Here is an 18,968-nt window from a genome sequence, read left to right on the forward strand (position 1 = left end):
TTCTTTTTTATTGTCTGTATTCTCTTACTCTTATTAGATTCTGCATCCTTTTGAACTCACTTTCTGGTCTGTCTGGCTGCCTGTTCAGCACATATTTTGCAATTGATTGTAAACTAACTTCCCAATGAGCTGGAGATGAAATTTTAAACATAGCTCAGAATTGGATGGCAAAGCAATATCACCTCACTTTTTAGTCAGTCTGTAAGGGGGCAGGTGTGGGCTGGGTGGAAAAGGTTGTAATGCCTCACATCTACACCCTGTTCAAAATTACTTTAGAATTGACATTTATAATGGAAGTAGAAGAGAGAGCCCACACCTGAGGCATGGACAGCACTTCACCAATCTCACAATATCTGTGGCCGCAGTAACCACCCGAAAGCCTTCATACGACCACTCCAACACTTCCCGCTTGCACTGTGTTTGAACTCAAGATAGTCTGCTGTGTGATTGTTGCTCCCTCTGAGTTTGTTTGTTGTCATACTCACTGTTGCAGGAGTTGTTACTGTATTTGTTGTTACTGTTATTTGTTGTGTCGCACTGAACAATGTCAGTAAGAAAATTTGTTGTGTGGCGCTGAACAATGTCAGAAAGAAGTTCATATAAAGTTATGAGTGGAGAAGTTCTGCATCATTCTCTAGGCCAGGAGATCATCACAAGAGGTCAGTTGAGAAAATGGTTTGCGAGTTGTGTGTCTACTCTGAGAGAGTTGTGTGTCTACTCTGAGACTGGAAAACTTAATGGCAGCCCACTGCTCTCTGTCAATAATGTAACAAATAGAATGGCTACAGTTCTGAACATAAACATAACAGAGACAGCTGGGGACAAGGAGGTGGACAGACAGAGAGGATGGAGGAAATCAGTAGAGAGGGGTTGAGGATGATACAAACAAAGAGGGGGGATCAAATGGACAGAGAGAGAGAGAGGAGAGAGAAAATTGACAAAGAGAGAGGTAGGAGTAGATGGACTGAAATAGGGAATGGGAAGATACAAATAGAGAGAGAGAGAGAGAGAGAGAGAGAGAGAGGAGGAGGAGCACGTAGCCCAAGAGGGGGCAGAAGGAGATGGACGGAAAGAGGGGTGAGTAGAATATAGACAGGGAGAGAGGGGGGCGTTCTGAACTTTTTTATATTTATGGAAAAAAAATTTTCTTCAAAAATGCCGATCCATAAAGTTATGATTTTTTCTGTTGATTAGTACCACATAGTTCTACATTCCCTGAAAAAGAGAGCTTCCACTTTTAGGTTGAAGAGGTTTTATAAACAACTGAAATTTTTGCCATACATAAAATCTGTTTTATTTACCACATTATCACATAACAGGCTCATAAAAATCAAAACCTACCCTTATTTAACATAATTTTAGTTTTGAAGGAAGAGTAAGAGACTCATTTTTCAAGCATTTTAAATGGTTCCAAAATGTATGTGAAAGGTCCAAAGACTTAAAGGTTTCAGTTTATGCAACTTCTGTGCACTCTGTTTTGTACTGAAAGTAGCCAGTCAATCAACTAAAAATGTGTTTCACTGCTTCAGTATCTTCCAATAGGAACTGGAGCATTTACAATCGTCAAAACCTTGTGAACAGGATGTGAGCACTGATGGCATTGTTGCTGTCCTTTAGCTGGAAACATAAATCCAGCAGCTGGTCCATGTGGTAGCCTTAAGTTCACTACAACTCCATTTAACTCATAACTGTTTATAATTTCTGTAATCCACCAGTCACAGTCATACACACACACACCACAAACATCCCCATTCTCAGGTTGTGAATGTGAATATTATCCTGCTGTTTCTGAGGTGTTGGCCAGGCGACTAGCGCGAGTTTTGGTGTTCTTGTAAAGATAAGTCATTTTAGATTATAAAACATATAGATTAGTACTGAATACGTGGTAAATAAGTGTATTAGTGTGCCGTTTAAGTCTACCATTAAAGGTTTCATTTTTCTTTACGTAATATAGCAGAAAACACGAAAAGACCGTACAGTCGTATTTTCTGTTTACGTTCTGCTGAAGCAAATCTATAGAATTTCGTTTAGTTGTTCCTTGCTCTCTCCAGCAATTTAACTTAGCGTACCTCTTCATTATTTAACTAGCATTTCCGGAAAGTAGCGTAAAGTTTAAGTTGTTGTTTCAGAAACTTTGCACTTTTGTTTTTGTTTACACACAGTTGCGTAAACAGTTGCGTATAGGCCAAATTTGTGTAACCATATTTTCGTGTTTATCTGTAATTTAACTGACTTATTCTTAATAAACTATTACGTTTATCATGAGTGAAAAGTGCTTGACTTGCCGTAGAATTGTTAGGTCGGGGCTTTGGTGTGATGGGTGCTGTAGTTTTTTCCATGTGGGTGACTGTAGTGGCGTGGGAATAGGGGAAGTAAATGAGACTCATCAGTGGTTTTGTAGGATTTGTAGTAGAGATAGGAAGATACTAGAACAGGAGGGGAAAATTGCCGCCCTTCAGGCTGAGTTAGACAAGGCCAGGGGAGATCTTGACAGGTTAAGGAGGGAGAAGGGTAAAGAGAGGTGGGAAGTGGCAACAGGCAACAGGAGGAACAGGCCTAGAACTTTGTCTGACAGCTTTATGGTGAATGTTGAAAATAGATTTGACCTGTTGCTTCAGTTAGAAGCTGGTGAGCCTCAAGCAGTTGCAGGTGTAGACAGGGCACAACAAACTTTCAGCAGCAAATTGAAAAGTAAGAATGTAGGGAAATCAGTAAAGAGAAAGAAAGTGTTGTTGTTAGGTAGTTCCCATGGAAGAGGTGTTGGCCAACTTTTGCAGGATGAACTAGGATCAGAATACCAGGTCACCAATTTTTTTAAACCTAGTGCTGGTCTGGAGCAGGTGACAGAGGATTTAGGATCACTTTGCAAAGATTTCACTAAGGAAGACACCGTGGTTATAGTGGGTGGGGCAGGTAACAGTATTGACAGAGATCCTGGGTACAGTATAGAGTGTGACCTGGCGAAGATTGTGTCAGCATCGAAGCATACTAGTGTTGAGTTTGTATCTGTTCTTGGGCGCCATGACCGACCTCATTTGAACTCTTCTGTCAAGAGAGTTAATTTGGAGCTGGAACGGCTGCTCATGTCGGGTGCGGGGTCACACATTGGTGTGGTTCCTGTTGATTCTCTCAGTAGGTGGGATTATACTAGGCATGGCCTTCACCTCAACAGGAAGGGGAAGGGTAAATTGGCTGGGGAAATAGCAGGAAAGTTAAAGGGGGGAGGCACTATCATGAGTGGTAAAATACCAGTGGTTATAGGATTCAGAAAAGACCCTTTTTTAGGGTAGGGAGGACAGAAAGAAAGCAAATTTTAAGAGAGGTTAGAACTGAGACAAATCTTCAGTTTGAGAAAGAAATCAAAAAACATAATTCCAGCTTATTACATCAGCATAAACAGCCATTGGTTAAGAATTTTCAACTGTCAGCAGATATTTTAACTCCACCCAATCTTAACTCAGTCAATGAGAAATGTCAGCTATCTTTATTGCATCAAAATATTCGAGGACTGAGAAATAAAATTAATGAATTAACTATCTGCATAGATGAATTAGAGTCTTCAAACCCAGCTGACATAATCTGCCTCTCTGAACATCATGTGACCACTGGTATAGAACTTTTAAGTGTTACAGGGTTTAGGTTAGCATCTCACTTTTGTAGATCAGAAATGGAGAAAGGAGGAGTTGCCACATTCATCAGGAACTGTCATAAATTTAAGAACATAGACATTCATAAATTTTGCCTAGAACAGCATATGGAAGCATGTGCAACAGAATTAGAATTTCACAAAAAATCCTTCATAATATTAAGTGTATATCGAGCACCTGCAGGTAACTTTAATCTGTTTGTCAACCACCTTGAAGCTGTACTGGCCCATTTAACAACCAAAAACAAAGAAATAGTGGTTGCTGGTGATTTCAATGTAGATTTCCTTAAAGACTCTCCCAATAAGAACTTGTTTGAGTTAGTAACACTATCATTCAACTTAATTCCCACAGTAAAGTTCCCCACTAGGATAGCCACTTGCTCACAAACAGCCATTGATAATATCTTTATAGAAAAGTCCAATGAACAAAATTATATTACAAAACCAATAGTCAATGGCCTCTCAGACCATGACATGCAGTTCCTTCTGTTAAATGTTAATACTGAACAGGATATAAAATCTGTTAAATCTGAGCTCAAAAGGGTAATCAGTAAGCCAAAAATTGATTATTTTAGGACACTCCTTAGAGACATTCACTGGACTGATGTTTACAGCGTTCATGGCATGAATGAAAAATATAACATTTTTGCTAATAAAGTGCTTACCTTATTCGAACACTGCTTTCCCCCAAAACTTACCAAGGTTAGAGCAAAGTCTACAAAGAAGCCATGGATTACTCGAGGAATAGGGGTATCTTGTAAAACAAAAAGAAAACTGTATCTGTCACTCCGAAACATTTCCAATGTTGATGCTATAGCACATTATAAGAAATACTGCAAAATATTAAAGACTGTAATACGGATGTCAAAGCAAATATATTACAAGGAAAAGATAGTCATATCAGATAACAAAATAAAGACAATATGGGATATAGTGAAGGAGGAGACCGGTAGAACCAGGCATGAAGAGGAACAAATAGCATTAAGAGTAAATGATACATTGGTGACAGATGTGTATAGTGTTGCAGAACTTTTTAACAAACATTTTATAACTGTTACTGACAAGATGGGGTTGTCAGGTTCGGTAGATGCTGCTATGGATTACCTTAGACCAGACATTTCAAGTAACTTCCTTAATATGAATTTGACCCTCACTACCCCAACAGAAATAATGTCCATCATAAAATCTTTAAAATCAAAAACATCTAGTGGGTATGATGAAATATCAACAAAGTTAATTAAAGAATGTGATTCTGAGCTAAGTAACATATTAAGCTATCTGTGTAACCAGTCGTTTATTAGTGGAATATTTCCTGAATGGCTGAAATATGCTGAAGTTAAGCCACTGTTTAAGAAGGGAGATAAAGAAATAGCATCAAATTTCTGTCCAATTTCACTGTTGCCAGCATTCTCAAAAATTTTCGAAAAAGTAATGTACAGTCGTCTTTATAACCATCTTATCTCAAATAACATACTGTCAAAGTCACAGTTTGGATTTCTAAAAGGTTCTGATATTGAGAAGGCTATCTACACTTACAGTGAAAATGTGCTTAATTCATTAGACAAAAAATTGCAGGCAACTGGTATATTTTGTGATCTGTCAAAGGCATTTGACTGTGTAAATCACAATATCCTTTTAAGTAAACTAGAATATTATAGTATAACAGGAAATGCTGCAAAATGGTTCAAATCTTATATCTCTGGCAGGAAACAAAGGGTGTTATTAGGAAAGAGACATGTATCAAGCTATCAGGCCTCATCCAACTGGGAACTAATTACATGTGGGGTCCCACAAGGTTCCATTTTGGGGCCCTTACTTTTTCTTGTGTATATCAATGACCTTTCATCAGTAACATTACCAGATGCCAAGTTTGTTTTGTTTGCCGATGATACAAACATTGCAATAAATAGCAAGTCAAATGTAGTCTTAGAAAGATCAGCCAATAAAATATTTGTGGACATTAATCACTGGTTCCTAGCCAATTCTTTGTCACTAAACTTTGAAAAAACACACTACATGCAGTTCAGAACTTGTAAGGGGTGTCCCAAGAGTATATGTCTAACATACGATGACAAGAAGATAGAAGAAGTGGACAGTGTTAAATTCTTGGGATTACAGCTTGATAATAAATTCAACTGGGAGGAGCACACCACAGAACTGCTGAAGCATCTTAACAAATCTCTGTTTGCAATGCGAATTTTGTCAGACATAGGGGATATAAAAATGAAAAAGCTGGCATACTATGGTTACTTTCATTCCATAATGTCATATGGGATTATTTTTTGGGGTAATTCATCAAGCCAAGCTAAAGTTTTCCGGGCACAAAAACGTGCAGTGAGAGTTATATGTGGTGTGAACTCAAGAACATCCTGCAGAAGCCTGTTTAGGGAACTAGGGATACTAACTACTGCTTCCCAATATATTTATTCCTTTATGAAATTTGTCATTAAAAATATATCACTTTTTCAAACCAACAGCTCAATTCATGGAATCAATACTAGAAATAAGAATAATCTTCACAAGGATTTAAAGTCACTTAGTCTTGTACAAAAAGGTGTGCATTATTCAGGAACACACATTTTCAATAACTTGCCAGCAGCCATAAAAATCTTAACAACCAATGAAATTCAGTTTAAGAGAAGCCTAAAGGATTTATTGGTGGCCAACTCCTTCTACTCCATTGATGAATTTCTTAGTAAAACCAACTGATTTGTATATAAGTACAATATAACTTCTGCACAATTTCAGTGCAGTAATGTGTTCATTGAAAATTTGTGTGTGTGTGTGTGTGTGTGTGTGTGTGTTAGTATAATCTAACTTCTGCACCATTTCAGTGCAGTAATGTGTTCATTGTAAATAAGTATTACAGTAGTTGTATTACCTTATAAATAAATAAAAACTTTTTTATTTTAAATTCAGTGCATTAGTATTTGTAAAATTACTCTTAGTGTTCATTAAAAATGACGATCATTCCACTTGGGACCTGTGGAATGGTACATTAGCTTATTTGTTTTAATTGTAAATATTTGTCATGTATTGTTGTTTTTCTGACATGTTCCACATCCTGGAGGACCTCCTCACTACGGATCAATTGGAATGAAAGTAAATCTAATCTAATCTAATCTAATGAAATTTCTTCTTTCTTGCTCTTTAAAGTGCATGCAACATGAGTTCGCCCATCACTTTGACTCCAAACATGTGTCTTCTGAATTACTTTCACAGGAGCAGTTTGTTTGGACCATTGTTCTTTTTTCTGCTCACAGAATTCTTCGATTTCCTCTTTGGACAAAAGAATGGGGGCTGTGGATGTGTAAGATTTCACAATTCTCGTAAAATCCTCAGCATTCTGAATTACAACTGTATCTGGTCTGAAAACATTATGTTTTGTAGCATGGTGCTTCAGCAGGCCTCCTGCACCATCACATGGCCCAGTCTGGTGACCAGTAGCACTGTATACCCAGTCAGTTGGCACAAGCGACTTACTCAATTCAAACAGCTGGTAATTATTTTTAAAATGACTAGGAGCACCATCAGAAATATTGATGACCTTCTCTGCCTCTGTTTGCAGTTAAAGAATTTGCTAGCAAAGCATGTCCTGAGTCATGTCCTGTGTCATCACTTATAACTGCAACACTGTGGTCTTGTTTTGAAAATATGTCACTCCTGTAAAAATTGAAACCCTTGTTGGAGAATTACAGCCCGGTTCTCAGCAAAATCACAGTGAAGTACTAAACATAGTTCTTCATCCTGTGTACACACCCATTCACTTCTGCAATGTATTGTTGCAATTTCTTCAGATTCTGGTGTATTTGCTGCTTTCACTGACCATTTACCAAGTTCATCAATGAAACTGTCAAATGCAACAGTTTTCTTAATTAGTTTATTTTCCTCCCACATTGCATATGTAATTTCTTCAGAGTTATCTGCTATGTCTTCCAGGCCAACTGTCTGCAAAGGCAGTCACCGCATTCTTGGAACAAACACGTCTCTCGCTTTACATCACAGACCACTAATGACTTCACACACCCAACCAAGGTGTCATATGTCACGTGCTCCAGTACGTTCTTCAAAGCTACCACACTAAGTTCTCTAGTCTTCCAAACACTCCTTTTATAGACCTCACATTCCTTGATTTGTCTACCATGTACTCTGATACTGATGGAATGTGGTTCAAATTGTTTTCTTTGAAAATGTCTCTGGAATAATAGTTGAAACTTGTACTGTTTCACTGTAGGATGCACAATATTCAACAACTGAAGCTCATTCTGGAAACTGAATTGATATTTGTGAAACACTCCTGGAAAGAGGTGCAAGAGTGCTTTGGTTCATTTTCTTCTGAAGATGGAATTCCTACTTTGAAGAGTGTGGTCAGTTTTGCTGTAGTGTATTCACCCACAGCTTTAGTAATTTCTCTGCACTTTCTTGATCCATAGAGCTTCACTGACCATGGTTTCTTAACAGGACTAACACCTATCTCTATACTTGACTGATTCAGGGTATTTCATTTTTCTTCTATTGATGCAAAATCTGCATCATCTGCACCATGGGAGGCTTCACCATGTTCAGATACTCTCATTGTTGCTATTCTATCAGAACATTTAGAACACTAAAAGTCCTCACTGTAAACATCTTCACTTTGAAACAGAGTCTTCAAATGAGAACACTTATTCCCAAACTGAACAAAGTCCGTTTCTTTTTATGAAAAGAGTCAGCACAATTCACTCTCCTGTGGCCCCAGTCAGAATACATTTCAAACAGTCCTTTTCTCAACATGCACTGCAACTGTGTCAACTGGCAAATTCCTCACGAAAACACAGAACTCACTGCATGTTCTCAGATTTCTTAGAAGCTTTTTTGTAAACGAATTAGCACTGAACAACTACAATACAGAAACCTGCAATGAACAAACAGGACAAAGACAATAGAAATAAACACTGTAACAATGAAATTAGTAAGAAACAACTTTGGTGAAGACAACTTCAGTGAAGAACTTAAAAGTGGAAGCTCTCCTTTACACAGAATATAGTACTACATGGTATTAATCAACAGAAAAAAAAATCTACATTTTCTGGATTGGCATTTTTGAAAAAAATCTGTGAATTATTAAAAAAATTCAAAAGGCGACTGTAAAAGAACTTTGACAGATATATCCAAATGGAGGATGCCATTGTAATCGTAAAACAACTATCTATCAACTAAAGAAACTCTAACAAAATATCTAGAACTGTTACAGAGATACAGCATTTTAAAATTGTTTTCGAAATTTGCATCTTCAAAATTGTGTTCACAGTGTCATCTTTCGAGGCCTGTATCTCGGAGCAGGAATTTTTTTGGAGATAACAAAAAGATATGTGTTTTTTACTTACTCCTGAATTTTAACGTATGCTAAATTCAATAACATCCGAGACTATGAAGGTAGCTCCCTGCCTGAAGTGACACAGATTATGCCTATTTAAAATTAATTTTGCTTGTTTTTTATTTTACTTTTTTAAGGAAATTACAACTGAACAGATTCATTGTGGGTAGATACAACACTATTCTACTTCATGTATTAACAGATAAAAAGACACTGAAATAAACCTGACATTTGTCTACATCTACGTCCATATGCTGCAAACACTGAATTGCACGGCAGAAGGTATATCCTATTGCACCAGTTATTAAAAGTTTCTTCACTTTCCATTCACATATTGAGTGCAGGAAGTATGATTGTTCAATGCCTCTATTTGTCCTGTAATTAATCTAATCTTGTCCTCATGATCCCTACGTGATACATTCAGGCTTTTAGTATATTCCTAGTATCATCATTTAAGGCCAGTTCTTGAAACATTGTACATTGGCTTTCTTGGGATAGTTTAAGTCTATCTTCATGAGCCTGTCAGCTAAGTTTTTTTTCTGCATCTCTGTGACACTCTCCTATGGACCAAACAAACCAATGACCATTTGTGCTGCCCTTCTCTGTATAGGTTCAATACCCCCTGTTAGCCCCATTTGGTACAGGTCCCACACACTTGAGCAATATTCCAGAATGAGTCACATGAGTGATGTGTAAGAAATCTCCTTTGTAGACTGACTGCATTTTCCCAATAATCTACAACCTTCTTTACCCATGACTGCAGATCCTATGTGTTCATTCTACTTCATATCCCTACAAATTGTTACACTCAGGTATTTGTATGAGTTGGGCGATTCGAACTGTCATTCACTGACATTATAGTCATCAAATGCAACTTTTTTTTAATGTACACTGCAGTAGCCACCAGAAAGATTGCGGGAGGCGCACATTGGCACAGCTCGTCAAGGACGGTAGTTGCCGCAAGTAGAGTCTCGTCCACCAGAGGGCACGCGAGAATTCGGACGCGACCTCTGCCGGCATAACAACAACAACAACTCTGGCAGCACGGGCCGTGCCCAGTCAGTTAACATCGGGCATGCCTAGGACACAGTCCTGGTCTACGCTAAGTGAAGTGCGACGTAAACTGAACAGTGTTACTACACAATTGGCGACGAGGATGAGATCGTTCTTTCGCGTGTTGCGTCGTTGCTCTGGTTTCGCAGCTTCTCCACGGCATGGAGGATTTGGTGCAAGTTTTGATTGCGCAGCAGATGGAGCTCATGGCCACCATGAAACAAGTGCTTCCGGCGTTGCTCTCCACACCATCTGCTCCGGCGCAGTTCCCTCCTCCCTTTCCCCCGTATGACGAGACGGCGGAGGATTGGGACGCATATGAACATCGCCTTCGGCAGCATTTCCAGGCGTTTCATGTTGCCGATGCGGAGGTATGTCGTGCTCTCTTCTTGTCTTGGATATCTCCCTCGCTGTATCAAGTTTTGCGGCAGCTAGCGACGTTGCAGGAACCATCGTCCTCGTTTTTTTTTTACGCATTGTGTTCATTGCTGTCTTCATATTATCGCCGCCGCACGCATGTTGTGGCGGCTAGGGTCGAGTTCTATCAATGCAAGAAGCAGCCCCATCAGTCTTACCGGGCGTGGGCCGCTACCCTGCACGGTCTTAGTCGCAAGTGTCATTTTGTCACGGAGCAGTCGCGAGAGTCGTATGCCCACGTTATGGTACGCAACGTCATTGTTCGTTCGGCCCCTGATAGGGAGGTCCGGCAACGGGCCCTGCAGTTAGAAGACCCTTCCCTCGAGGAAGTCCTGTCCATTGCTCAATCGTATGAAGTCTCTCACGCAGCAGGTCAACAGCTGGAAGCGTGGTGCGACGTCGCGGAGGTTCAGGGCGGCACGGCCACGTCCACTGTGTCCGGGGTGGACGACGTGTGAGCGGTACAATCCGGCCGTTACGGCCGCTCCCGCACGGCGCGTAAACAGAATTCCGGCCGCCGGCACCTGTTGCCGTCCTGTGCGTCATACTATATACATCATGATCGGTCAGGGTGCTCCCAGCGTTGGGCCGTTTGTCGCAAATGTAATAAAAAAGGTCACATTGCTAAAGTTTGCCGCTCAGCCTCAAAAGAATCGAAGGAAGCAGGTACAGAGGACATAGACGTTGACATTCAGGAAGTTTCATCGGGCCAGGCTCCCGAAGCATCGGCATGCAAACTCTTTATCGAGGTGTCGGTTCGGTCGTGCCGGTTACAACTGCAAGTAGATACGGGCGCGGCAGTTTCGTTGTCGAATGCACTAACTTATTCCGACCTTGGATCGCCCCCGTTGGTGCCAGTTTACTGGTGTCTACGCGGTTATGGTAAACAGTTCATTCCCCTACTGGGTCAATTCACTACCGACGTGACTTACAAATCAGTCACTCGGCCTATTACTTTTATTGTTGTTAGTGATGCGAGCTCCGCTAACCTTTTTGGCCTGGATGCCTTTCAAGCTTTCGGTTTTTCTATCGCTGACACCATACAGTTGGTCTCCGAAGATGTTCCCTATCAATCATTGGAATCTTTGATCTCAGACTTTCCAGATATTTTTGAGGAGGGCCTGGGGCGTGTTTCAGATTTTGAAGCTCACTTAACGTTGAAGGCGTCGGCTCGCCCGCGTTTTCTAGGCGTGAGGCAGATCCCCTTGGCTCTCCGCCCTCAGGTAAAGGAAGAGCTAGACCGGCTGACAGCCCTAGGGGTCGTTCTTCCCATTTCTTCCAGTGAGTGGGCTTCGCCCCTCGTTATTGTAAGGAAGCCCTCGGGAAAATTACGTCTTTGTGGCGATTTCAAGGCCACCATTAATTCCCAATTGGTGGTGGACACCTATCCTTTGCCTCGTGCTGATGAATTGTTCTCCGCCATGGCGGGAGGCCAATATTTTTCGAAAATCGATCTGTCGGAGGCTTATCATCAGATACCACTTGATGAGGACTCCAAACGGCTGGCGGTCGTCAACACCCCGTTTGGCCTTTACCAATACCAGCGGTTGGCCTTTGGAATATCCAGTGCCCCGGCGATATTCCAGCGTTATCTTGAGCATGTCACGTCGACCATCCCTCATTGTATTAATTACCTGGATGACATAATTGTCACAGGCCGCAACACAAAGGAACACTTGCACAACCTTCGCACCCTCTTCCTCAAATTCAGGTCTGTGGGCTTGCGTTGCAACCTGCATAAGTCAACCTTCTTCCAACCGTCCATTGAGTATGTGGGTTACACCATCTCTCGGCACGGCATCCAGCCACTAGGAAGTTTGGTCCACGGTATCGTCAACCTTCCTTGGCCCGCTTCGCTGAAAGAGTTACAAGCTTTTTTAGGCAAGATAGCCTATTACCACCGGTTCATTCCCAGGGCTTCCACTATAGCCCACCCCTGTACTGCCTTCTGCACAAGGGTGTTCCTTTTGATTGGTCGCCTGCATGCGAGCGAGCGTTCACCTCGTTGAAGGGCCTCCTCACGTCAGCCCCTCGTTTGACTACTTTTGATCCCCATAAGCCGTTGGTCCTGGCTACAGATGCTTCGCAGTATGGGGTCCTGGCCCATCGCAACGCAGATGGTTCCGAGCAACCACTGGCGTTTGCGTCTAAAACGCTTAGTCCCATGCAGGCCCATTACTCCCAGGTGGAAAAAGAGGCTTTGGGCATTGTCTACGCTGTTACCAAGTTTCACCCTTTCTTGTATGGCACGAAGTTTCAGTTAATCACTGACCATAAGCCGTTAATATCGTTATTTGGCCCCGCCTCTCAGATTCCAGATAGGGCGGCCCACAGACTACAGCGCTGGGCCTTGTTCCTCTCTAAGTACCATTATGACATTCATTTTCGCCCTACAGGACAGCATGCCAATGCCGACGCTCTTTCCCGTCTTCCGGTGGGCCCGGATCCTACGTTCGATCGAGAGGAGATTATGTGTTTTCATTCAGATGTGGCGTCCCGCCAAGCGGTTGATGGCTTCCCGATCACTAGTTCTCGAGTCACCAGGGAAACAGCAGCTGACCCGGTTCTCCGGCAAGTAGTTCGCCTCATTCAGCAGGGGTGGTCATCCCGCCCTCCGGGTCGGGCCTCGGACCCTCTTCGTAATTATTTTCTTCTACGAGACCGCCTCTCGGTCTTGGAAGGAGTTCTCCTTCTGGCTACCGATGATACAGCTCCTCGCGTGGTTGTTCCTGCAAGTTTACGAAGGGAGGTCCTCACGTTATTACATGCGGGGCACTGGGGTGTTTCTCGTACTAAAACCTTGGCTCGCAGACATGTGTACTGGCCCGGTATTGACAGACAAATTGAGCACGTGGTGGCCGCCTGTTCCCAGTGTGCGAGCCAACAAGCATCTCCCAGGGCAGCGTTCTCTTCACGGCCGCCGGCAACCCAAGCATGGGAACGTGTTCACATCGATTTTGCGGGCCCGTTTCTCAATGGCTTTTGGCTCATTGTCATTGATGCTTATTCCCGCTTCCCATATGTGGTTCGCTGCTCCTCAACCACTTCAGAAGTTGCAATCCAGGCACTAGCAAAAATCTTTTCTGTGGAAGGTCTGCCAATCACCCTGGTCTCGGACAATGGACCGCAGTTTATTTCGCAGACCTTCCAGGATTTTTGTAGGCGCTTCGGTATTCGGCACGTTTGCTCTCCCCCCTTCCATCCACAATCGAATGGGGAAGCCGAGCGCATGGTGCGCGCATTTAAGACGCAGATGAAAAAGTATGTGCACGAATTTCCTGCGGAGGAAGCATTGACGTTTTTCTTGACGGCATACCGGACCACACCAATGGTAGAACGCAGCCCCGCAGAGCTCCTCCATGGGCGTCAACCTAGGACTCTGCTGCACCTCCTCCGGCCTGGTCCTTGCCAGTCTTCACAAAACGGAGTACCTGGTTTTCCACTGGGTATGTCGGTCTGGGCCCGTGGGTTTGGTTGCAATCCAAGTTGGATACCGGCGGTGGTACTGCGCCGCAATGGCCGCCGGCTCTATACCTTGCAGGCGGGGGACCGGGTGGTACGTCGTCACCAAAATCAGCTATGTCCACGTTCGGGCACCCACCCTCCGACCTCTCGGACACCGGCTTCCCCATTGCCGGCACCTGTGTTGGTTTCACAGAGGACGTTACCTCCTCTCCCCGCTGTGACTCTGCCGCACTGCGATGGTTCTCAGCCTTGGCAGCCTCCAGTAGCTCCAGCACCGGCATCGCCATCGTTCGAGATGCCCCAGGGAGAGCCGGCCCCCCTAGCAGGCCCGGTTTCTCAGGAGGCTGGTTCACCTGTGGTCGTCCCTTCCCCTTCATCCCCGCCACTGGGTCTTGCCCCTCCCGAGGTGGAACAGGATCCGGAGTTTGACAGCTTGTCGCCCGTTCTGTCCCGGGCTCCGGTTGTGGGACGAGGGGGGCCTCTTCGTGTGGGTCACTTCCAGCCGTATTCGAAGGTTCCGGCTCGAGGGTGGGCAGATCCTCTCGACTCCGGCCATCCAATGGATGTGGGGGTCATCGCTCTTGCCCGACGCTCCACCTTCCGACGCAGTGGATCACAGTGGCTTCACCCCCCGAAGGAGGAGGAGTGCAGTAGCCACCAGAAAGATCGTGGGAGGCGCACATTGGCACGGCGCGTCACGGACAGTAGCTGCCGCAAGTAGAGTCTCGTCCACCAGAGGGCACGCGAGAATTCGGACGCGACCTCTGCCAGCATAACAACAACAACAACTCCGGCAGCACGGGCCGTGCCCAGTCAGTTAACATTGGGCATGCCTAGGACACAGTCCCGGTCTACGCTAAGTGAAGTGCGACGTAAACGTGAACAGTGTTACTACATACACAGCTTTACATTTCTGAACATTTAAAGAAATTTGTGATTTCTTGTGCCATTTTGAAATCTTATCAAGATCTGACTGAATATATATGCAGCTTCTTCCATATAGTACTTCACTATAGATAACTGTGTCATCTGAAAACCGCCCCCCCCCCCCTTCCCCCATGGTTATTATTAATACCGTCCACAACATGAACACAATCTCATCGTTACGTTTAAAATATGTTGAAAGATTAAAATTTTAATATATTTTACTTTTAAACTGGATTGAAAAGCATTAAATAGTTTCTCCTACACCCCCCCCCCCCTCCCTGTATCCTAACCCGATACAGATAGTCCTGAAAACTTGTGACAGTGAATTTTTAATATCTGTAGCTTTGTAAATACTTTTAAAAGTTTTAAAACAACAAATGTGGGAAGCATGCAACACATAACTGAGGCATGAACAGTCCACCTCATTGTTATTACCTATCACTTGTGCTCCACATTTTTTGTTTTAAATCTTACAAGTATTTCCATAGCTTTTAAAAATTCACGATCACAAATTTTCTGGTCTGTCTGTATGGGGTTAGGAACTTGTATGGGGCTATGAGAAATTATTTTATACTTGTTAGCCCAATTAAAAAACATAGTATATTAAAAATTTATTTTTATTTAAATAATCATTAATTTTTTCTTTTGCCTTTCATCATTTCTATAATGAATACTTCAAATCTGTAAAGGAATGTACACTGGTATGAACTGTTCTACCAGATTAACCCTGCAGCATAGCTTGGACTCCAAACCTTGCCTTGCAGGGATGTGGTTTAATGGCTTCACAGGATGCCTATCAAGAAGTTTCACAATTTTGTACACTCATCTACAGAATAAAACTGCTATGTTGTGGCTAAGCCCCTTTTCTCTAAATCACTACTCACGACAGTGCAACTGCAGCAAGATATGCACAAGAGCTTCTTGTGGAGTTCTGCGAGTAGAAGAGAGGTATCGATTGACTGAAGGTGTGAAGTAGGTTGTACTGCATTTGGTAACAGAACAACCCACTAAAGCCAAGTGTGGATTTAAGACTCAAACGAAGACATAGTTTTGTCCTGTCAATAAGTCTTCTTTTCTTCCTGTTGTTTTATTTGTTTCCATTCTGTCATTTCTTACTTATCTTGGAAAGTGAATTTAAGGAGGTTTCTGTTAAGGGTCACAACTATATATAAAAACCATCAATCAGGTTTATCTTTACTACTCCCACATTGTCCTCACCTTTCCTCTACTTCATGCCACACAACTGTCATGTCTGATGAAGAGGTACTCTGAAGCATCATTTTGTGGCATTTTCCAAACATGTGAACACCATTTAGTGAGGCCACAACTGGAAACGGAAGCTGCAACAAAATGGAACAGATGTATTCAGTTGTGGAAGCTCACTGCACAGTCCTAAGTAACTACAAACAGTTCATCATACAAAAAGTTTTCACTGCGCAAGTCCCATCACAATGTTAGCTATGCCCAAAAAATTCCAATTTAATTAGTTACTACAAAATGGTTACAAATGGTAGAAATGCCTCTGTGAATATGAGGTGGTGTACAGTGCAATCAGGTTTCATGTTGTAATGTTGAGGACACAGGCTACAGTACTTAAAAGTTGCAATTTTCAGTTCAATTTCATGTGAATTTTCATTAATCAATACCTTCATGAAAAATCTTGAAACTGAATGCATTACTAATCTGGCTACTGCTTCTCCTTCAATGAGCGGGTGGTATACAAACTAACCCATAACACAGCCAAGGGCGCCCACATGGCACCCTCCCACACAACCTGGTTATGGCCCATCTAAAGGAAACCTTCCTAGCCATCCAATACCCAAACCTCTTAACTGGTTTTGGTTCTTTTTTGACATCTTAATGATCTGAATTCAGGACCAGGACACTACCCTCATTCCTCCACAGTCTCAACACCTTCTCTTCCATATTTGTCCTCTTAAGCCTAGCGTGTTACTTACCTTGACATTGATCTCTACCTCTCCAAAGAGTCCATAAAAACTTATACATATATAACGCTCATTAATCACCATCATGACCTCAAATTTTGATAGCTACCATCCTTTCCACAGCAAAAAGTCTCTCCCTCACAGCTTGGTCATCCACACACAATGTATCTGCAGTGACGAACAATCCCTTGTTTAGTATGCTTGAAGGTTTTACTAAAACCTCCATAGGCAGGCTTTGCCTTCCAAATCTACTCCACATACAGATTTTCCATACAACATACACACATTTCCCTGTTCCTCCTAACACCTATGAACCAGCTGCACTGGGCAGTTGGTTACTGCTATTTTTTGGAAGTAAGCAGTGGCTCCAAGCACTGGCTCCTCATACAGTCTAGATCAGGGCTTCACAACATACGTGCTCGCGGAGCAAGCTGTGAGCAGCAAGGCGCGAGCACGGAGCAGCGCGAGCACGCTACCCCCACTACAGGACCAGAGCGGAGAGTGGGGAAAGTCACGTGGGGCACACAACAGCTGCCGCCAGTCAATGTAAATACGCGGCCACCTGCAGGGATATCACTCACGAATTATTACTGCGACAAATGAAACAAATAAAGGAGAATGTACACATGCCACATAATTTTATTAGCTTCGCATTAATTTGTGAACTGTTACACAATAAAAGGTGTCACTGAAGTGTGAGATTCTCGGTTATCTTGTACTTTTTGCCCTTTACAATTGCGTCTATGTTCGGAGTAATTGTTCTTGTGCATTTTAGACGCAGCGTGCAGTTTAAATTTCGATCAGACAATGCGTTTCTCAGGCGCGTCTTGTTACATTTCATTGCAGAGAACAGTTGTTCACAAACATACGTGGAACCGAACATTGATATTATTGTCGCCGCTAGTTTGTGCAAACGAGGAAATCTATCCTGAGGGAAGTGTCTGTAGAATTCCAAAATGTTTTTCTTGTTCTGAAAGTTGTCTCTGTATTCTCTGTCACACTGCAGATCAATAATTTCTTGCTGCAGCTCAGGACGAATCTCTTAAGTATTCGCTGAATATGGAGAGAACAGATCAAAATCACTGTCTAGTGCTGTCAGATCTTGAAAGCGCTGATCAACTAAACTATGTGAATAACGTTCACAGTCTTTGTGACATCTTGCATGGATGATAATTTAGGAAAATGAGCTAGGTTTCCTGTTTCCAGCTGACTCACCCAAAGTGTCAATTTCATTTTAAAAGCTCGTATTCGATCTATGAAATGAGTAATTAGCAGATCTTTACCTTGTAGTAAAATGTTCAAAGCATTCAGATGGCTAGTTAAATCCGCTACGAACGCGAGATCACATTCAAACGTGCGCGCGCATTTCCCCTCCCTCCCTACTCCGTGACCTTGCACCTGCTCGCGAGCACGTGCCTGAGCAGACGCGAGTACTCGCGCTCAAAACCGGCCAGTTGTTAAGCCCTGGTCTAGATAAATTAACTCTGATCAAATGATGGTTATGATGACTGAAAGTGTTCACCATCACTGAAATTAAAAGAAATTACAATTTACACTATTACAAATGATTCATATGTAACCCAAAACTCACTGAAATTCCAACATATTGCCAAAATTTATGTAATCACATCCTTTGCCCCAGCTTCTACAACTTATCATTCTGCCCAGAATTGATCATCTACCCACAACCACACCTTTCCCTCCAAAAGCTGTATTCTATGGCCCACCCAATCTGCAAACTACAGGTATCTTAGTCCACCCTTAAGCAACACCTCCTCCCATGACCCACCAAATGAATTATATCCTTGTGGAAGGTACAGGTGGCTCCATCCAGTGCATCCTATTTCAGGAGTATTTTATCCTACCACTTGTGAAAGTAGTCATATCATTTACCAGCCCTGCTGTAACTTTTGTACTGAATTTTTGTTGGCTTAGCCACCAACCAGTTGTCCACCCGACTGAATGGCCACCAACCAGTTGTCCACCCAAAACAATGGCCACCACCAGATCCTGGCCAAGAGCAAAACTCAGCACCCAGTGGCAGAACATAATGTTGTGCAAAACATGTTCAGCTTCAATACCAATGCCAGCTGACCCCCCTCCATTCTCTCTCATTTACATCTAAAAGAGTCTGACAGAGGGTTCATCAAATCGCCTT

The 18,968-nt window shown here is 42.7% G+C and overlaps 1 protein-coding gene across 2 annotated transcripts in view; it reads right to left on the bottom strand.

Annotated features, from left to right (window-relative positions):
* LOC126252070 (protein fuzzy) overlaps nt 1–18,968 on the bottom strand; it is a 163,902-nt gene that overhangs the window by 129,925 nt on the left and 15,009 nt on the right. For both annotated transcript variants that reach the window (XR_007545826.1, XM_049952917.1), the window contains exon 2: nt 16,083–16,204. Coding sequence is in view for 1 of the 2 variants with exons in the window: in XM_049952917.1 (XP_049808874.1) it covers nt 16,083–16,204 (122 nt within the window). In the remaining variant the exon portion in view is untranslated. The remainder of the gene's footprint in view (nt 1–16,082; nt 16,205–18,968) is intronic.

This window comes from Schistocerca nitens, chromosome 4 (assembly GCF_023898315.1).
Source record: "Schistocerca nitens isolate TAMUIC-IGC-003100 chromosome 4, iqSchNite1.1, whole genome shotgun sequence".
Taxonomy (NCBI): domain Eukaryota; kingdom Metazoa; phylum Arthropoda; class Insecta; order Orthoptera; family Acrididae; genus Schistocerca; species Schistocerca nitens.